The sequence below is a fragment of the Nematolebias whitei genome, chromosome 13, assembly GCF_014905685.2.
Source record: "Nematolebias whitei isolate Nwh7 chromosome 13, NemWhi1, whole genome shotgun sequence".
Taxonomy (NCBI): Eukaryota; Metazoa; Chordata; class Actinopteri; order Cyprinodontiformes; family Rivulidae; genus Nematolebias; species Nematolebias whitei.
Window position 1 is genome coordinate 20,012,662 of NC_056510.1, and position 20,495 is coordinate 20,033,156.

Below are 20,495 nucleotides of genomic sequence, written 5' to 3' on the forward strand. Positions count from 1 at the left end.
TTCTGCTTGAGTTAGAATAAAAGCTTGAAACTCAACAAATCATATGTATGATGAAAAAAAAAACATGAGACTTCTATCCTAGTTAAAGCAAAAATAAAAATTGTTGAAGTTAAATTAGGCCAGATGTTGAGACTTATCGCAAAAGAAAAATGGTCAAAACTCGAAAACTTCTCCTCAAAGCAGGTGGTCTTTAGAAATGCAGGCGTGGGCTACACATGCCGTGAATGAACAGGGCTGTGCCGATGCCAAGCGCAGAATCCGCCCGGTCTCCGAACACTGACCCAACTTCCATCAGATTCCAGAGCCAGACTGGCGCCACAGTCTGCGGCTTGGCTTGACAAGACGAGCAGGCCAGTTCCTCCACACTTAGAGGTGTCTCTTGTATTTACAGCCCCTCGAACACGGCGCTTCCCAACACATAGCATTACATCACCCATCCCAGTTCAGACTAACTGTAAAGCGCAGGCTCAACACATATGAACACCGTTTTAACGTCTCATGAATTTGCACCTGCTTGATGTCCAGTTTGTGCTGCTTTGGGAGTACCAGGAGCAGTGAATGATGATGGATTCTTAGAATATTTGTTTTGGAGATTTGTAAATGCACAAGTTGGCGTGCCATGACAGGCGGCAGCAGCTGCTGGACTATGGTATGCACTCTGGTGGTAGATGTGATGATGAAACTTGATTGACCTGATTTAACGTTGTACAACTGTCTCTAAAGGAGTCAGAGTAAGTATTTCTGTACGTATTTTCCGGGGACTTGACATTGGAGGCTTGAAGTCTTCTTAAAAAAACACACACACCCACTAACCATCTTCTGCAAGTGGGCGGAGAGTCTAAAATAAAATCAGCTGTCACTGTCTGCTCGTTGGACAGAGTTGAACACACAGAACTGGAGCTGGTCTCCATCACTGACTGGGATTTGCTTTTGGCTTGGAACGACCCTGCAGGCGGGGGTGCAGTGGCCTCAAAGTGGGATTTTACTTGCTGAATAGCCTTTTTGTATTTCGGCGTCATTCTTCCCGGGTAAGAATTTCTTTGAGCTTTTGTCTGAATTCAGAAAAGTGGTGTGAAAAAATACAAATATGCAGGGTTTTGAGTTGTGTTTTTATGTTAATAACTCAGAATATAGAGAACATGGTAATCTGCAGTGACGAGAATGAAAAATGTATCCTGAATGAGTGCTCTTCCACTCTTTAAAAGTACTTGAAGGCAACATATTAATCAAGGTCTGAGTAAAATGTTAAATTAGGTGAACTTTTAGCTCAAGGACAGATTAGTTTTATTCGGTTTAGCAGTTATTTTAGTAGTATCAGTGCTTCTAGCTGTCAGTCTATTTAATCTCTTCAGTGCCAGGTCATAAAATAAAGAAATTGGAAGAATAATTGAAAATTTAGTCTTAAGACGAACGCCATAAGTGAAAGTTGTTGGGATGCTTTTGGATAAAGAATCTCTGACCTCCCAGTTTTCCTTTAGATTTCACAGAGAAACACGACCCATCACAGTAAAGTCTAAAATAGGCTTGATTTATTTTTGCAAGTGTGTGGCGCCGAGATAAATTCACTTTCTTGCTATATGAGCTCTCGCCCCAACATGACACGTCATGTGATAGCCTGGGCCTGTTGACAGGCTCAACAGAAATGTTTGGTTTCTCTCAGTCTTACAAAGTTTTATGCTGCGAAGCAAAAATTTGTTCTAAAAAGCAGAAGAAACTTTAATATTTCAATTGTTTTGACTCTCTTTTCTTGATAATCCAAGGCTAAACCTGGTTGGTCCAAAATCAACATCTGCCAGCATGAACATATGTATTATATATATATATATATATATATATATATAAACATTAGGATGATAAAAACTATACACAACTACAATTATTATTTTTGTCATGTACAGCTTGTTATTGTTAATTAGTTTGGTTTAGTTAAGTTTATTAGTTTAGTGTATTCTTATTTTAGTGTATTTAGTGTATTCTTATTTTAGTGTATTTCTTAGTTCATGTCTTAGATATTACTACTGTTTTTCTTTGCAATTTGTATTTTTGTTGGATGTATCTGGGACTCTATGTACATAGTTTTGTTCCACCTCATGTACCATATGTGATGTGAATGACAATTAAAAAAAACATTGAATCCTTGAAGTGACACATCACTGATTCTGGTGTTTGGGAAATTATATCTTGTGATTACATTTGCATTTTTCTGGCAGAATTAATTTAGCTAATAGATTTTGACATTACAATTAGCTAACTGCAGGTATTCATTAATCTCACACACACACACACACCCACACACAAAATCTTCTTTTGAAAATTGTACTTTGTAGAAAACAAGTTATTTTTGTTTGGACGAGGAAAGTATTTTATTTTTCATTTTTTTCAGGCAAAACCATCTGAATGTAAATGTCATTTTCTCCTTTGCATCAGCACATTTCATGTTTACATTAACCAAGAAGTGAATGCTTCAGATTTCAAGAATAGAGAAATGGATTTGCTGTGGCTGTTAGCAATTGGAGGAGGAAGAAGCTTTTATTTTCAGACAGCTGAGATAAATTATGGCTGAGGTTAAAAAAGAAAAAGCATGATGACCTAATCTATAAAAACACATGCTTATTTAGACTAGAAATATGATCTATAAACAGGGCTTGTAATAAACGATTGCACAGCTATTGCACAACTATTTGAAATTCAACATCATTGTGACCTGCATAAAAACTCAGAATGATCCAAACCATAATTTTATGTGGTTATGAAACAGCTGAAGTGCTCATTAATCTAGGACGATAATGAGTATCTCAGTATATTAGGCAAAACATTCACATTATTTGATTGCAAATGTTTTCACACAGGAGGCATGCATCAAAAACTGCTGCACAGCATAACCATGACTTTGACATTAGATAGTTGTTTACAACCTTTTAAAAAAAAAATTCTATCCTTGGGGTAACTGAATGTCAGGACACAGATGTGCAACTGATTTAAATTATGTTCCAGATGAATATTGTGCTGTTAGCGCCTCCTGCACTGCAGCAGCACCTTGTAAGCAGTTCTGGTGCTCGTTTATCATGATCTTTGAAAATTTCAAACTGAATATTGGTGTAATTGTGTGTTTTTAGCTTGTTCTTGGGTGTAGGAGGATTTTTACATGAGATGCCTTTTTTTTTTTTTTTTACTAACCTTTGACTACAGTGATTTGATTCTTTTAGCATAGCAGTGCAGAATATGTTTACAATTTTGGATGAAACAAACAAGCAAATAAAAATAAAATGGGAAACTGCTGAAGTAATAACAGGCCTTTTCTCCAAATGTTGGCTTTTTGTGCCTCAGCTGCTGGCAGTAAAAGTTAAACCAGGGCTGGACATCCTGAGAGTTTGAAACCAGAGGAATCAGGATTCTCTCTGCAAACTCAGACACCATCCCACGGGCTACCTGTGAGGCCATGTACCAGGCAGCTGTCTCCAAGCGAGCAGACAACACCATCCTCAGCGGGGTACTTTGGCGGCATGCATATGTGTTGCTTACAACCCAGAACTGTTTAAAAAAGGAAAACTCTAAACTTACTTGTCAGTTTGCTTTTGTCCCCATTGTGTGGAAGCTGCATTTTGTTTTATCAGCATCATTGTTTGGGTAGATATGATAGAAGTTTTGCATATATAAAAAGGGGTTAATTTGTTACACAATGCACATAAAGTGATGTTCAATAAGCAGGCTAACTAGTTATTTATTTGGAGAAAGTTTCCAACAATTCCTACAGAATGAACTGGTGGACAAACGCAATGAATGTTTTTTATGTGCCTTCGAACAGACAAACACTCAATGGGATGCACAAGCTTTGACAGCAGTCTGCACTGTCAATTAGTAAAAAAGCCCAATTATCAAGCATTTGATTTCAGGCCATGTAGCAGTGGAGGTAGGTAATGATCTTTCCGATCTTTCCTGCATCATTAGGTCATGGAGGAGTCAGAAGTCTGTTCCCTGCCTGGGGGACTTGCAAGTGTGCAGAAACGATTTGAAACCCAGGAAACTGCGTCGTCACAAACTGTAACTCAGTTTCATTTTCACCACAAAACACAGCAGGTACAAATTCCACAACAATAAGCTTAGTTGAGTTAATACAAAGTGCTTGAAATAGGATAATTGCTGGAATCATGGTAACATTTTGTCAAGACATAAGCTGGTTTCTGCTGCATTCTAACATTTAGCATGTCATATATTGTGTGCATGGGAACCTTGGCAGTGAAAATCCACTCAATTGACTGTGTTTTGCCAGTCAGGTTATTTGATTCTCTGTTTGCACCTCCGCCCGATGTGTAGTCTTAAGTAGCAGGCATAACTTGACATTTCTATCAAGTTCCATGAAGTCTCCAGGGCATGTTCACTTATTGTGCAGCTCATTTCTGCAGAAAGTTAACAAAGCAGTCTAAAATAATTTGTATGTTATTTTGAAAATGGACAGCATGACTGAACAGACTGGCACATTCTTTGTCATCTTGCCTCCATCTGTGATCAGTCATTTGAAAGTGCAGTAAACAATCTGGCCCAGCATCTCCTCTGTGTGATATTCTCTGGTACACTCATAAGCTTTGACTGGCACATAAATTGGACTGGTGTAAATGCATATTTGTATAAAATGAATGTGCATGATGTGGTGGGTTGAGTCATATGAGAAACATGCATGTGAGACATGTATATATTTTTGCCATGTTTGACAAACATCTTTGCCCTTGCAGGAAATGTCAACCTCAGAGGTGACGGTGTCAAGTGGCAGCAGGCAGGTCATCCCAGGCAGTCAGCAGCTACATTTCCAAGAAACTATGGTATGCATATTTATCAATGTAGTGTTGCAAGAACCTAGTGAAGGTAGTATCTCTGTGCTGTAACTGTGGGCAGCTAGTCTGAGAAAAATATTTGCAAGGGAGTCTTGCAGCACTGGTTGGGATCTGTTTCCTTGTTTGATTCAGGTATAATATGGGTGGAAGTTGGTAAAAAAAAACAATGTGCAAGTCTAAAATACATTTTGCACGCAATTGATACAAAATATTCTGCAATCTTCAAGAATTGGTCCCACAAAGCGCAACCTCATGTCTTGATGGCCACTTGGTTACAAATACTCAGACTTCAATCAGACTGTAACTGAAAATTTGCACATTTTCTCTAAACAAGAAGTTTAGTTTAAATCACTAACTAGTTTCTAAGCGTCATCGCCCTGCAGTGAGTTAGTACCTTTAGACATGCATATGGAGTAAAATTTAAAAAAGGCAATCAGAATGCTTAAATTGAGTTGAGTCTAATGAGATTAAAATAATTAATTTCGTTCAAAAAATGGAATCACTTCTGGGATATAAGTTGTTTATTAAGTTTTGTTTTCCATTTAAAATACACACAGGTATCATGCCATGACAACAACTTGGCATCCAGTTATGAAAATCATCAAAATGACACAGGTAGGAAGTTATCTAAAAACCTTCTCATTTTAAGGCTAATCTCTACTGATTGCTATACAAAGCTAATTTAAACTTGTCCTTTCTTGTGCCTATGCTTATTTTTAGAAGAGGACTTTCCCAGGTACACTACAAAAGAACTGAGAGATCACTTTGAAAGAACAATAGAGGAGGCTGCTTCACACAAACCCATTAAGGTATTGCATTTTTACTTTTTTTATGTGACTCATTGGTTAAGTATAGAAAGCAATACTGCCTGTTTAGGTTTAGGTAATATAAGGGTTGTTATCACTATTTTACACATGTGAATATCATATGTTTTCAAGGGGTAGTTAAGTTTTTGTCGGTTTTGTCAGATAAAGTATCTGTAGTCAATATCTCACATGCAGTAAACAACAATCAAATTAATCAACAATCAGAGAGAAATGTCCATATTGGAGTTAAGTAAAGGGCTAGTCAATCTGAATCGTTTCCTGCATAAATTTCAAATATTTAAAATGATAAAAAAATACAAAAACTTTAAGGTTCATGTAAATGCTATTTTACTTACATTTGTACTTTATTATTTTGTTTCATAAAGTTACTTTGATTAAGTAGACTATTACTTTTTGCAACTCATGTTTTTGCACAAAATGAGTTGCAATAGATGATTTCAACATGTCCAGTTTTCAGTATAAATAAGCATATAATTCTATCTAGAAAAATATGTGATGTAAAAATATGGTACCATAAGTGTTTTTAAAATAGCTTTTGCATGAACCATCATACTGGCCGTTAGCTCATCTCCTCCATGAGAGTTTTACCTGTTCCCCAAAACTGATACCATTCTGGTTGCTGTTTTCTACAGGTAAGATATTGACTACTCTTAATATCGCAATCAAAATCCACTTTCAAAGATTTTAACTTTCCTTTTAACCCCATTAAACAATTGTACACCATAGTTATCTCTCTGGTAACATTTCAAAATTCCTGGGGAAGATTAAATTTGACACTAACATGTTTTTTCTGATGTGGCTTTATTGAACTATTACATACTTTTGCTACTTGACTTAAAGTCTTGAGATTTCCAACATTTTTTTATTAAATTTATTAAATTTATCACTGCAGCTGAAAAGAGAATACAAAGAAAACAAAATGTGCAAATATCCTGATGCATGCTCAAAATGTGCAAAATGTACAAAATTTGTTGGACAGATTGACATTCTGCTGTTTTGATGGTTGATTTAACTTCCTATATATATGTATATAATCTAACATACAACTTTCACCTGTTCATGGATTCATAGCTTTAGAAGTATTTACAAATTAATATATTTTTGTTCCCTACAAAGATTGGACGCAACATCGCTCAGTCTAAGTGGTCCTCTAACGTGACTCAGAACAACACAGTGGCTGGTGATGTGCACAAAGAATCCAGTGCTGAAGCAGCACAAGGCACAGTCACAGTGATGGATTATGAAGACTTCCCACCCCCTCCAGCTGATGATTCTGAGTATCTTCCACCACCTCCTCCAGACTTGTTACAAATGCCATCAGACAGTGAAAATATTCCAGCAGGCCATTACTCACATGAGCCTCCAGAGCCAGTAAACCCGTCCAAACAACCCTTCAAGAAAGAGGCTTACGTCAAGCAGCAGAGTATGTCTGAGCTGAAGCGCCTTTACAGACACATTCATCCTGAGGTTCGTAAGAATATTGAGAAAGAGTTCTACAGTGAATACAGTGAAACTGAGAGCAACCAGGTGGAGAGTCAGGCGTACACGTCTGAGAATGACGGCAGCAGTCCTGACGAAATGAATGAAGAGGAATATGAGGAATGGGAGGAGATTCTCCCCGGAGAGGTGCAAGCAATGTGTTGGAAGTTTGAAAATAAACCGCTTGATGCCATCAAAGACGAAACTCCTGATGAGGATGAAGACGGCATGAAAATGCTAGAACAAGAAATAATTGCTGGAAGAGATGTGAGACGTACGGCACTGATGTTTGACACCAAGCCAATAGATGAGCTAGGCTCACTTAACACAAACTCAGCAGAATCTAAAAACAAATTTTATAAATTCGACAAAGGTAATGTCCGTGCTGCAGCATGGTTGTTTGAAACTCAAACTATGGACACTCTGAACAAAATGCACCCAGAGGAAGACCTAACAAAAGAAATCGTATTTACTGAAGAGGATGGAAATGCTACAATTTACATGATAGACAGTTTGTTCATGGATAGTCTTGGTCACACTGAAACCATTGATGAGAGCCACCTGCTGAGCTTACGGTCAGTGTTAGAAGAAATTAATGGAGACTTTAAAACCATAACCAGTACTTTTGACACTCAGTTTAAATGCCTCATCATGGGACAATCAAGCCAGATGTTGGAAATAAAGTCCGTGCGTAAAATTGAAACCGAATTGGAAAACTCTATCGCATCACGCTGGCTTTTTGATACCCAGCCTCTGGACACGACAAACAAAGAAGTGACTCCTTTGAAGCTTGTTTGCAGTCTATCCATGGAGGACAGCAGTAAAGGAGACTGGGGCAGGTGGCTGTTTGAGATAAAGACATTCAACTCTCTGAGTGAGTGGAAAAGTTTACAAATGGAGAAGAAGGAGATCACTGGAACTGATGTGCGTAAACATTGCTTAGTCTTTGAAACACAGCCAACGGATTCTCTAAAAGATGACTCCAATGCCAGACCCCAGTGTGTTGAAGACATTATTGGAGGCAATGTTAGATCTGCAAGGGACTTTTTTGAAAGCAGCCCCCAAGTTGCCAGGAAAAACTACTCTGAGGTCGGAAAACTTAAAAAGGCAACTGTAAATGAAGAAGTGAAAGGGGATGTGAGACACCAAAAGTGGCGCTTTGAAAGTCAACCTCTAGAACAAATAAGAGAGGAGAAAAAAGAGGTTACTCGTACTGTAAATGTCGATGATGACCTCACACAGGAGGATGGCACAAGTTGCAGAGCAGATGTTCGAAGGAACTGCTGGGTATTTGAGACGCAGCCAATGGATACTTTAAAAGATGATTCAAATACCCACCCTTTGACAAAAGAAGAAATTGTTTCCGGTAATGTGAGATCGGCCAGACAATATTTTGAAACGGTTCCAAGTGAAGACTTGAAGGAGTTGGCAGAAGTGGGCAAACTGAAAAAATCTGTTACACTGAATGAGGAGAAGGGTGATGTTAGACATCAGAAATGGAGGTTTGAAAGTCAACCTCTGGAGGAAATTAGAGAGGAAAGAAAAGAAATGATACGAACAATTGACCTGGAAGAAATAGATAAAGTGGATGTGTCAAACTACAAGCACATCTTTGAGTGCACAGATTTAAATACAGGTAAAGAATCTCAAACAATTCACATAGAGGGAATACCTTGTGGTTCTGTTGAATCAAATAAGAACCTGTTCGAATCTTCGGCGTTGTATGCCATGCAAGACAGTTCGGGGTACTACCATGAAGTTAAAACAGTGCGCCGTGAAGAGGTTGTAAAAGGAGATGTAACAACATACAAATGGATGTTTGAAACAAAACCAATTGATCAGTTTGATGAGAGCATTGAGAAGTACCAAATTATTAAGGGCATATCCAAACAAGAAGTCGAGTCTGGGGATGTTAAAACTGCAAAGTGGTTGTTTGAAACACAGCCTCTTGATGCCATTAAGTACTTCAGCAATATTGAAGATGAAGAAACTGTAGAAAAAAGTAAACACCTGGATGTTGTAAAGGGGGATGTGAAAACCTGCAAGTGGTTGTTTGAGACAAAACCGATGGACATCCTGTATGAAAGAGTGGAGCTACAAGGTGAGAATAAATCTGAAGAAATACGCAAGGGAGATGTCAAAACCTGCACATGGATGTTTGAAACTCAAGCGTTTGATGCTATTCATGATGAAACAGAAACAGTTTTGAAAACACACACTTTAAACCAAGAGGAGATCAGAGGAAAAGATGTAAAAATGGCTTGTTTTCTCTTTGAGACAGAGAATCTGGAAAACCTCACTGGGGAGGAGAAAGGGTCTTATAAACGTGTCACCGAGATAGATATTGCATCTGGAGACGTGTCGAGGATAAAGTATATTTTTGAAAACCAAACATCTGAAATTATGTCTTCTACGTCTGAGGAAGTGATGCAAAAGCTAAAGAGAGTTCAGACAGAGGACATACAAAGAGGAAATGTTGTAAACTGCAAATGGCTTTTTGAAAACCAATCCATTGATACCATACATGACAGCCAAGAGAAGGATATGTGCAACCACACCGTGAATGATGTACAAAGAGGAGATGTAGGTAAGGGTCGGTTTATTTTTGAGACATATTCATTAGATAAAATCCATGAGGTTTCCTCTGAAACAGAAGGAATGAAAAGCCAGAAGATTGTCTGCGATGAGGATGAGAAGGGTGATGTGAGAAATTACACAATGTTGTTTGAAACACAGCCACTTTATGCCATTCAGGACAAAGAAGGTCATTATCACGAGGTCACCACTGTCACAAGTGAAGAGATAAAACAAGGAGATGTTGTTGGAACTCGATGGTTGTTTGAAACCAAGCCACTCGATGCTATTAAAGACACAGATGAGGTTTATTTAATCAAATCTGTAACACAGCAGGATGTGCAAAAAGGTGATGTCATGTCTGCCAAATGGAAATTTGAGACGCAACCTCTTGATATGATTGCTGACGAGAAGAAGCAGCTGATAAAAACGGTGGAAGATATTCAAAGGGGCAATGTTCAAGTGAATAAGCAGCGATTTGAGACCGACACCGCATCAGATACATCAGTCAGGACAGTTAATGTAAGTGAAATACAGAAAGGTGATGTCAGGACTGCTAAGTGGAGATTTGAAACACAGTCTATGGACAAAATAAGAAGCATGAGCTCTGACAATCTAATTAAAACAGTTCAAAAGGAGGATGTTGCAAAGGGAGATGTCAAACATTCAGTCTGGCTTTTTGAGAAAACACCCCTTGACCACATTAAAGAGACAGATAAGGATGAGCATGCCATTGCCATTCCAGAGGAGATTCCCAAAGCGGACGTAAAAACAACAACATGGCTCTTTGAAACTACACCATTTGATGACTTTAATGAGACTAAAATAGAAAAGACTGACATATTAGGCAAAAGTGTCATGGGAACACTTGAAGAACTTTACAGCCAGAAAATGGTGAATTCAAAGGGAATATTAATAGAAGCTGACGAAATTGGCGATGTAAGGATGGCAAAATACCAGCTAATGAATAAGCAGACTCCAGAGATTCAGCGAGAAGAAATCATCAGGGGAGATCTGCAGACTATAATGATGAACCTTCTGAACAGGCAGGAAAAAAAGGATCGGCAAGTAGTCATAGATTCAGAAGAGAAGGGTAATATCAGCTCAACAGTGCAGCAACTCTTCAGCCAAGAAAGAGTTTTGAATACTGAAAAAGAGGAAATATTGCATGGTGACATTCAAGAAGCCATTAACAATCTATTTGATGAGAGTGGATCAGCAAAACAGGGAATACTCATACAGGAAGATGAAAAAGGTGATGTACAGATGACAATTTATTCCCTTCTGCACAAACATGAAAATGTTAATATAGAAAAAGAAGACATCATAAAAGGGAATATAAAGAAGGCTCTTGAAAGACTATCAAGCTCAGACATGCCGGATCAGGCAGTGAAGATAAAGATAGATGACATGGAAAAAGGAAACGTCCATTTTTACTCTACATGTATCGAATCTGGGTCTCTTGACTATCTTAAACAGCTCCAACTGGACCCTGATGAGACTTCACCTGACACAGCAAAGAAAGAGGAGATCATTGGGGGGGACATCAAGGGCACCAAATCCATTCTTACTCGTAATAAAATGCAAATTGAGCGAACAGTAGAGGATGTTATACCTGGGGATGTTCACAACACATTGAAAGTGTTCACGTCAGAGCCAACCATCTCAGCAGACGGAATCCAAAAGGAGGAGATAGTCAAAGGAGATGTACAAGCTGCTTTGAACTCCTTGTCTGAATCAGTGAATCAGACAGTGATTGTTGAAAAAGAGGAAGTGGTGAAAGGCAACATCCCAAAAGTTCTGCAGTGTTTGGAGAGGGCGCAGAAATGCTACAGGGAGGTGGAAAAGCCAGATATAATACCAGGAAATATCAAAGGGGCTCTGCAATCCCTTGAGAAATCAGTAACATCCAGAGTTGAAGCCGCTATTGATGATTTAGTTCCCGGAGATGTGAAGGCGACAATGAAATCCCTAAACCGAGCTAAGCAAGAAGTGAGGGAGGTTGAAAAGGAAGAAATTGTGAGAGGTGATATTCACACAGCCATGCAAAGTCTACAAGACGCCTCCAGTGAGAAGAAAATGTATCAACAGGAAATAGATGTCCAAGGAGATGTGAAAGGGACGATTCAGCTCTTTATGGAGCCTCCGCCCTCACCGAGGATGCAACGGAGCTTAAGCCTCGAGAGAGATGTAAAGGGGGATGTCAAAATGTCAATAAAGTCTTTATATGAAACACAGGAGCAAACCCAGGTGGAGAAAGAAGAAGTGGTTAAGGGGGATGTTAAAGGCACCATTAAATCGTTGCTGGAAACAGCACAGCGTGAAACTCCCAAAATCAGGCATGGCACGTGCAGAAGAATAAAAGTCAAGCAGAGCCCTTCAGTGAAAACCCTCAAATCTGATGCACAGAGGAACGCACAAAAAATAAAAACAGCTAAACAGGTTGAAACCTCTAAAGAAAGTCACTCAGTCACTAATGAAGCAGATAATGTTAGAATTAAGGTGGAAAAGTCATCTGTTGTGGAGCACAGAACTATTACTCAAAATCATGGCATCAGAACTGTAAAAACTGAGTTCCGCAATCTTAAATCCAACCCAAAGGGGATGATAAAACATGGTAAAACTAAAGTGACTACAGATGAGTACATGTTCAACCTACAAGCACCAGAACCTGAACTCCCTCTACCACCTCCACCAGTGGTTGACACTGATCTTCTTCCTCCTTGCCCTCCTAGTCCTCTTCCTCCCACAGCTGATATTGACATTGATCACCTTCCTCCCCCACCACCTCCTCCACCTCTTCCAGGGGAACAGGACTTCCTCCCACCACCTCCATCCGAGCGAGAGCTGGAGAGCATGCCAACACAGCCTACAAAAGCAAAAAGAATGACTGTCAAGAAAGTGAAAGCCCCTACCCTGCATCCAGTTCCTAAGCTCGAGTCGAAAGTGGAATTCAGTCAAACACAAGTGCAGGCAACAACCGAGAAAAGGGTGGAAATTGGCCAAAGCCAAATAAAAACAACTAATGAAACATCAAAAATCATTTTGCATGAAATCCCTCCTCCACCACCAGAGTCACCACGGCCTCTGAAGAAAGTTTACGTCACTCCGGTGAGATTTACTCCACCGCCCTCCCCTCCTCCATCCATGAAAGGGAAATCCAGTAAATTCAACACACCATTAATAAAAGCAGAGGAAAAGTACCGAAAGCTGAAGGAAGAAAACACACCTCCAACCACTCCATCTCCCACCTTTTTGCATGACTCTGTGAGCGCTGCTATAGAAATGCTATCCAGTAAAGAGCAATCAAAATACAGCAGCTCGGGAATTCAACAGGAAAAAGATGAAATTGCATCAACAAGTGCTCATTCAAACTCTTTATCATGTGATTTATCCAAGCAGGTAGTTCTCTCAAATAATACCCAAAATGAGAACACCACTGCAGAATCTGCAACTACATTATCTCCTAAACAGCATATTTTAACAAATGAGACCACTAAGGTCGTCTCCATGCAGAAGACTTCATCTGTCACTGCTGTTAAACAGTACATGCAGACAACAATGCAGGATGCTCTTTCTGTTTCTTCACAGCAGTCTGCTTCTTCTAGCCTCTCTGGTAAAATCCAGACCTCAGTCAATAACGTTGCAAAACCAGAAATCATGCCTGGACAAGCAAAGACAGATTCTAGAAACCATAAAACAAAGAGCTCCAACAAATCAGAAGAGACAAAAAAGAGCAGGACTCCTCCTCAAGTGATGAAACCAGAAACAGAGACAAAGCAGAAAGCTAACAACAGTGTTTCACCAGAAAAAAATGAAAAGGAAGCAAAATTAATACATGACGATAATGACAAGACAACAGATGATTCTCCTACCAAGGGACAGAAAAATATTTCCACTCAGCCAATGCAAACAGACAATGTAGCTCCAAATGCAAATGAGAAGACAGGCAAACAAAGCCAAAAGATAAAAAAGAACAACAACAAACAAGAGAAGCAAGCAGAGATAAAAGTATCCAATGAGAACGAAAAGCACAGTGCTTTGCAACATTTGAAAGTGGCTCAGACGAAAGCTGCAGAGACAAAACAGGAGTTAAAGAAAGCTTCTCCGTCTCTTCCTGCTGCTGCATCTCCTGCAGGCAACACTGACATCCAACAGGAACCTCCAGCTCCCACAAAGAAGAAAAAGAAATCCAAAAAGTCTAAAGGAGGTGCACAGCAAGGTCAAGGTAAAGACATTCTCACTGTGTCAAAGATAGAAACAGCAGAAGTAAAATCTGAACCAACTCAACCAACTCTGGAAACAACTGCAGTCAAACAAATTCACAAAAGTATCAAAGAAGAGCACATTCAAATCAAGGGAGATGTTATTACAACTGACAGCAAAGACAACCAGAATCCATTGCAACAAAAAGTATTTCAAGTACAAGAGAAGGGGTCTCAGAAGAAAGGAGTGACAGTTACTCGGCAGAGCACTGAGGAACAAGCAAAAGAAAGCAGGAACATCCCAATTACTGTGACAGTTGAGTCAGAACAAAATGAACTTGCAAAATCCACAACTGAGAGAACAAAGGCATCTGAGAGACGAGAGGTCCAAGTGTTAATCTCTCAAATCGAAGAGATGCAAAGCACTTCAGAGGAGACCCATTCTAAACCTGTGAAAAGTCTGCTAAACTCACTGCCAGACTGGCTCATAACTCCTGAAAGGAAGCACGAACTAGAACAAAACACAACACAAAGTGATGCTCAAAAGAACAAAGAGGTTATTTTAAATGTAAGGAAGCTAGCAGAAAATAAGCTGATGCACCTGGCAGGCGACACAATGGAGAAGCATGAATGCGAGCTAGGTTCAGAGAGATCCACTTCTGGCCTGGCAGCATCAACCAGAATATCTAAGATCAGCATTGGTTCGTCCAAAATAGAAACCCAAAGTCAGAAAACTACCTCTCATGAAAGCAGGAGGGAAGAAGTAAGTTTGTGCAAATCGCTCGACTTTCGAGCTCCCTCACCTTCACTCAGGATGCGTCCGCCTTCTCCAACATTCATCACCATTGAGTCCATAAGAAGAACCGACTCCCCCCAGAGAGTGACTCCATCACCAACACTGCTGCACAGGCCGCCCACACCTCCAACACCACCACCGCGCAGGTGTGACACTCCAACATCGCGCATCACCAGAATCACACCTTCTCCGACATTCGATAAAGCGGAAAATTTGGCTCGGCTTAAAGACACGACTGCAAAACTCTTGCGGGTCGTCACCCCTCCACCGCTGCTCACCAGTCCAATCCCAGAGAAGAGATCTGAGATTGTGGAATCTCCTAATACGTTCCATCGGCAGATTAAAATTGATTCCCAGGTAGCAGAGGCTTCAGAGATATTAACCAAAACAAAAAAGCCTAAAGAGATTTTCCATGAGGAAGTTCAGCAGACTGAATTAAATGAAACGCAGAACTCAAATGTGAACAGCATCTTAAGTAGTTCTGAAACTCATGTGCCAGCTGACGAAAATGAGCCAAATCTCACAGAAGCGTCCCATGATGATGAGCTATCTTCTGCGTCTGTCAAAGAAAAGAGAGAGTTTTTTGAAGAAGTACAAAAAGCAGATATGAATAAGGTTTATAAGCGTAAGGAACCTGTCACGATAACGGAACGGCTGGGCCCTGAGATGTTGGAGCGTGTGGCTGAAAATAAGAATAAAGAAAAAGACGAGCCGCTCGGGGCAAATGTGTCTGGTTGTGTAAACAAATTTGAATCCTCAGAAGAGAAACTCACAGAGTGCCTTCACAGCAACACTGAGATCACAGAATGCGATAACGAAAGAGCAAACATCTTAGAGCAGGAAATGCCAACTTTTAACATTCTAGCTATTAAAAATGTTTTTGAACTGGGTGAGCAAATATCTTCATTCAAGGAGGAGAAAAGGGATCAGGAGGAGCTAGTGTCAAGTCTGAGTGAAACAGCAGCACACACTTCAAAGTGGGATAGCCCTCTGGGGACAAAAGGAAGCACAAGGCACAGCACCCTTTTGCCTTTTCAGAAAACCGAGCCAGAAACTATTCCAGCAGAACCGTCAGACTTCTCAGAAACTAAAACAGTCACTGAACATTTCTCGAATGTTGATGAATTTGGTAACAAGGTCATCGGGACAGTGACTGCTGTCACCCAGCAGACACCTTTTTCATATGCTGACGCTGTTAAAAGAAACGCTGCCAGGCGAGCAGAAACCTATGACGAAGATGCTACAGAAAGGCTACTGAGGAATTTTCATAAAACATGGACGGAGAGCGAGGCCGTTTTCAAGAATCTTGGCTACACTGTTTCAGAGGAGACAACGTCGCAAGTCATGTCACATCAGATGGAGACTGTGTCGTCGGGTAAAAGTTCATGGCATGAAAGAGCAGAAAATAAATGCATGGACTATGGATTTTGTGGTTAAAGCATCTACAGCTACTCTATAGAGAGGCTGAAGCATGCATGGTATAGCTTTACTAATTTACTTATTTTTTAGTACTTATGCTTTCAACAAATGTAATCTTCAGGTCATTTGTTAAATATGTAATGTGAGCTGGTTGATTCTATGTGTAATTTTGTGCCACAGTGATCTGACCATTCATCGGCTAATTATGTGTTTAACATGAGCCACATTAACATGTCATAGCATGTTATTGTCATGGAGTAGTCTCGGGAATATATTGTCCAAATAGCCATCCATCTATTATCTTTACCCGCTTCTTCCTTTCCGGGCCACAGGGCTTGCTGGTGCTAATATACATAGGGTCCAAGTTCATCACAGGGTCACATAGAGACAAACGAAACAAACAATCATTCACTCTCACTCACACCTAGGGACAATTTAGAGCTACCAATTAGCCTAACATGCATGTTTTTGGTCTGTGGGAAGAAACCAGAGCACCCTGCAATCTGGATTGTGAGCTACTAGCGGTTGTTGCTGCTCTTGCTGTTTTGCTCTGAAGTGACAGAATTCATGGCAAGCCAGCAATATGATTTGTGATTGAGAGAAACGTCGCATTAAGCATATTGCGATTGTTCACTAGATCTGTCGCCATTTTCAAACAACCACTTTGTTTTGTTTTTTTATGAACTTGCCGCATTTGATGCTTTTTTGACTGATACTAACTTTTAAGCATTCAGCTATTGTGTCAACTCTAAAAGGCTCCATGTCACTGGCTTTTTGGAGGGTTGCACGAACGTCCACTTGTTTTGTTTAAGCACAACCGTTGACTGTGCTGAGGGTGAGACTGACACAGAACAACTCATATGGGCAACAATGTTCTAGGCCTTACCTCAATCCACTTAGCATAAGCTTAAACTTGTTGAACAAGAATGATTAATGGCACAGATCTGGCAACAAGGAATGTTACTTTATGAAATCTTGAGTGTTTCACTTTGGTCATGAATTTATAACTGTTTTAACCAGATGTGATCATATTTGAAGCTCAAGAAAAGACGTGAATGTGTCCGAGAATAACATAAGAAATATAAATATTGGGATAATGTCACTTCCTATCATAGTCCATTAAAACTTACCCTTCTTACACAGAGTATTATAGACACACATGTTTGGTAGCAATGTATCAAAACATACCTTACTCAAACAAATATAATGGGAATAACCAAAAAAAAAAGTGATTTATTGAAGAATACTTGAAACTAACAAATAGATACAATCATTTAATATGGACTTTATAAATACTCCAATCAACTGAGAAGGTAATTTTTCACAGACATCTATAAAGTTTTTTTTTATCTTAAATTTGTATGTAACTTGGCAGAAACACAACGATCTTGTGTAGTTTCTTATATTTATTTTATAAGAAGTGACATTTGCACTTCCTTTTTGATTAAAAAAACACAAAAGCTGATGACTGCTAAATGCAACTTCAGATTGGTAGTCAACAGGAAATTTAGTAAATTATAATTTGTGAATGTGGGTCAGTTTGATCAGTCATGCATGATTGATGAATAAAACACTCTGGAAGTATTATAACAAAGACTGAAAAAGTGAGGTTTTAAATTGAATGTGTCTTTTCTAACTAGCTGCACGGTGAGGCATGTCAAAATGCTAATTAGAGCACATGAAATGATTTCCACTAAATAAAAATACTCCGTTGATTTGCATTTCATCTCTTTGGGAAACAGACTCGAGTGCCGAAGTCGGAGCTTTGCACGGTTTGCCGGAGGAGAGCTTATCCAATGGATGCCCTGATAGTGGACAAAAAAAAGTACCATAAATCCTGTTTCTGCTGTGAGCACTGCAAAAATAAATTAAGGTAAATTCCTCAGAAGTTCTTGTTGTTTGTTTTTATATGATGCGTTAATTTCTAATTACCAAAAAGCAACAGTATTTTGATTTTGACGATAAAAATTATAATAATAAAAAAAATGTAAATAAATATGCTATTTTGTTTTGCAGCCTTGGAAATTACGTCTCTTTCCATGGACATTTGTACTGCCTACCCCATTACAGACAACTCCTCAAATCCACAGGGAACTACAGTAACGGTCTTGGACAGAAGCCTCCCTCAGGAAGTGGCGGATCTATCCTTTCGGATGAGACCCTTGAACGCAGATATTCCACGAGCAGCATAAATTCACTAGACAAACCCCACAGAGGTGAAAACGAAACGACAAAAACATTTAATGAAAGCAAACCCCACAGTAACAAAATATCTGTAGTTTGGCCCCCACAGAGCGATTCACAGAAGAAAGCCTTTAAAATAGAGGAAGAAATTCAGTTAACAAAACCACAGTGGCCCCCGTTAGACAGCTCCCCCTCGTCTCCTAAACACCAACACAGAAAGGCTGTCCCCAGAAGTGTCCTTTGAAATATTATCTCCCATGTACAGAGTTTAGCTAAATATATTCTAATAAAAGAGGATCTCATGGTAAAGTAAGAAAGTACTATCCTGTTGGAACGAGAAAGTGTTCGGCTGAAGGTCATACAGTTAAGTGATTTAAAAAAGGAACATGCAGGTAGGAATAGGAAAGGAAACTGTATATATTTGTAAATTGTGAGAAACAGAAGGTTGTAATTGTAAGTGCAAGGTGCAGGTGTAAAAAAAACAAAAGTGAAACTGTGTGTCTGTGCAGCAGTGTGGCTGATCCAGTGTATCATTTTCAAAATTAATTTAAGTTTATTCTCTTTTTTTTTTTTGGGTCTTAAATATCAGCTTTATTTGTTGATATACTATTTAATGATTGACACAAGATGTTTTACAGCTTCTTCATCAAATGTCATTTGCTTTAAAAGTATCATGATTAGGAGCTCCTTTTAATTGCTGTTTTGCAAACTTAAAACTAATAATTGATAACTGCTATTAATTATCATACTGTTTTCATACATGGCTGGTAGAAAATGTACGTCATCTAAGCATTTTTAAAACAATCACAAGTTTTATTCTAAAATTAATTGGATTAACTAAATTCATTTCCGCATGCCAGATCAATAGAACGGTCTCCGTCTGTTGGGTTTTTGTGATATTCTGTCAGAACTACATTTTAATAAAACACTTTGTTTTAGCACCTGGTGTGCAAACAAAAATTTTCTTGGAATAATTGTATTTTTGATTTTGAAAGTATATATTATACATGAGTAAATTGGTGAAAATCATGTTTGTTTTAGACATTTGTATCCTATTTTTCAACGAGATTTTTTTTCCAATAAAAACTGTTTTGTTTTATTTTTTAGATTAGAAATCATTCTGTACCTTCCTTTGTACTGGAATATTTCTGATCATGTCATGCTGTCAGACTGGTTCACTTGTTTTATTGCTTATCTTAGAGCAATAAAAATGTTAAATATTATTGTCTTTGTGTCTTTACATATCTGTGATAATCCAGGTCTAAAGTGATGTTATAATCAGTAATTAGAAATTCAAATTATCACCAGTTTATCATGACAGGAGAGGTGGTTGTGGCTCCAAGGTGTTAAGAACAAAAGGGAAGTATCACTGCACAGTTACTCAGGTGTGCTGAGAAGTCTACAGTTTATAGGAGGTCAGCAGATTCATTTCAGGCCATCAGTATAATCTCATTTACAGGTGCTCCTCATCCAGAAGAGGATTACGAGCACAAAGTGAAAGGAAAGCTGAGCAGACTTTCGCATTTTAATGTGGATTTGGAGCACTTAAATTTCAATAAGTGTCATGTAAACAGAGCAGTGAAAACTTGAATTACATAGCAGCTACGAAATGTAAGTCTACATGAGGTTGTTCATCCTCTTTCTGATCCTGTGTGTGGACATTTACTACAATCTACTGTGATTTAGGCCTCTGATTAAACTATAAAATAAATATTTTTAAAATATTTGGAAAGATTGACATCTTAGCATGTGAAGAAAAGCTAGTTATTAGAAGCAGGGAATAATGTGGGCTGGTAGAGTTGCTGCCTCTCAGCAAACAGGTCACCCTGGTTCAAATCCCAGCTGGGGGGCTTTCTGGGTGGAGTTTGCATGTTCTCTCCATGCATGCGTGGGTTTTCTCCAGATGCTCCAGTTTCCTCCCACAGACCAAAAGCATGCATGTTAGGCTGATTGGTAACTCTAAATTGTTCCTAGGTGTGAGTGAGAGTGAATGGTTGTTTGTTCTATGTGTCCCTGTGATGGACTGGAGACTTGTCCAGGGTGTCCCCCGCCTCTCGCACAGTGATGATTGGACATGGGCACCAGTGACCCCTGTGACCTGAAAAGGAAGAAGCAAGTAAAGATGATGGATGGATGGATGGATGGATGGATGGATGGATGGATGGATGGATGGATGGATGGA

The 20,495-nt window shown here is 39.1% G+C and overlaps 1 protein-coding gene across 1 annotated transcript; it reads left to right on the forward strand.

Moving 5' to 3' along the window:
• The first annotated feature begins 965 nt into the window (after window positions 1-965).
• Window positions 966-19,474, forward strand: xirp2b (xin actin binding repeat containing 2b). Its single transcript, XM_037686949.1, has 9 exons — window positions 966-1,028; window positions 3,328-3,490; window positions 3,949-4,077; window positions 4,731-4,817; window positions 5,387-5,444; window positions 5,550-5,638; window positions 6,773-16,085; window positions 17,872-18,002; window positions 18,146-19,474. Exons 2-8 carry the CDS (start codon window positions 3,440-3,442, stop codon window positions 17,961-17,963), a joined length of 9,819 nt encoding a protein of 3,272 aa, XP_037542877.1. The 5' UTR covers window positions 966-1,028; window positions 3,328-3,439; the 3' UTR covers window positions 17,964-18,002; window positions 18,146-19,474.
• The last annotated feature ends 1,021 nt before the right edge of the window (window positions 19,475-20,495 follow it).

What these genes read in the sequence shown, in the direction of transcription:
- xirp2b (XM_037686949.1), top strand. Translation starts at nt 3,440, where the DNA reads ATGTACCAGGCAGCTGTCTCCAAGCGAGCAGACAACACCATCCTCAGC. An exon ending in AAATCATCAAAATGACACAG is followed by an intron (nt 5,445 to 5,549) that starts GTAGGAAGTTAT and finishes GCTTATTTTTAG; the next exon opens with AAGAGGACTTTCCCAGGTAC. An exon ending in GATGGAGACTGTGTCGTCGG is followed by an intron (nt 16,086 to 17,871) that starts GTAAAAGTTCAT and finishes TTTGGGAAACAG; the next exon opens with ACTCGAGTGCCGAAGTCGGA.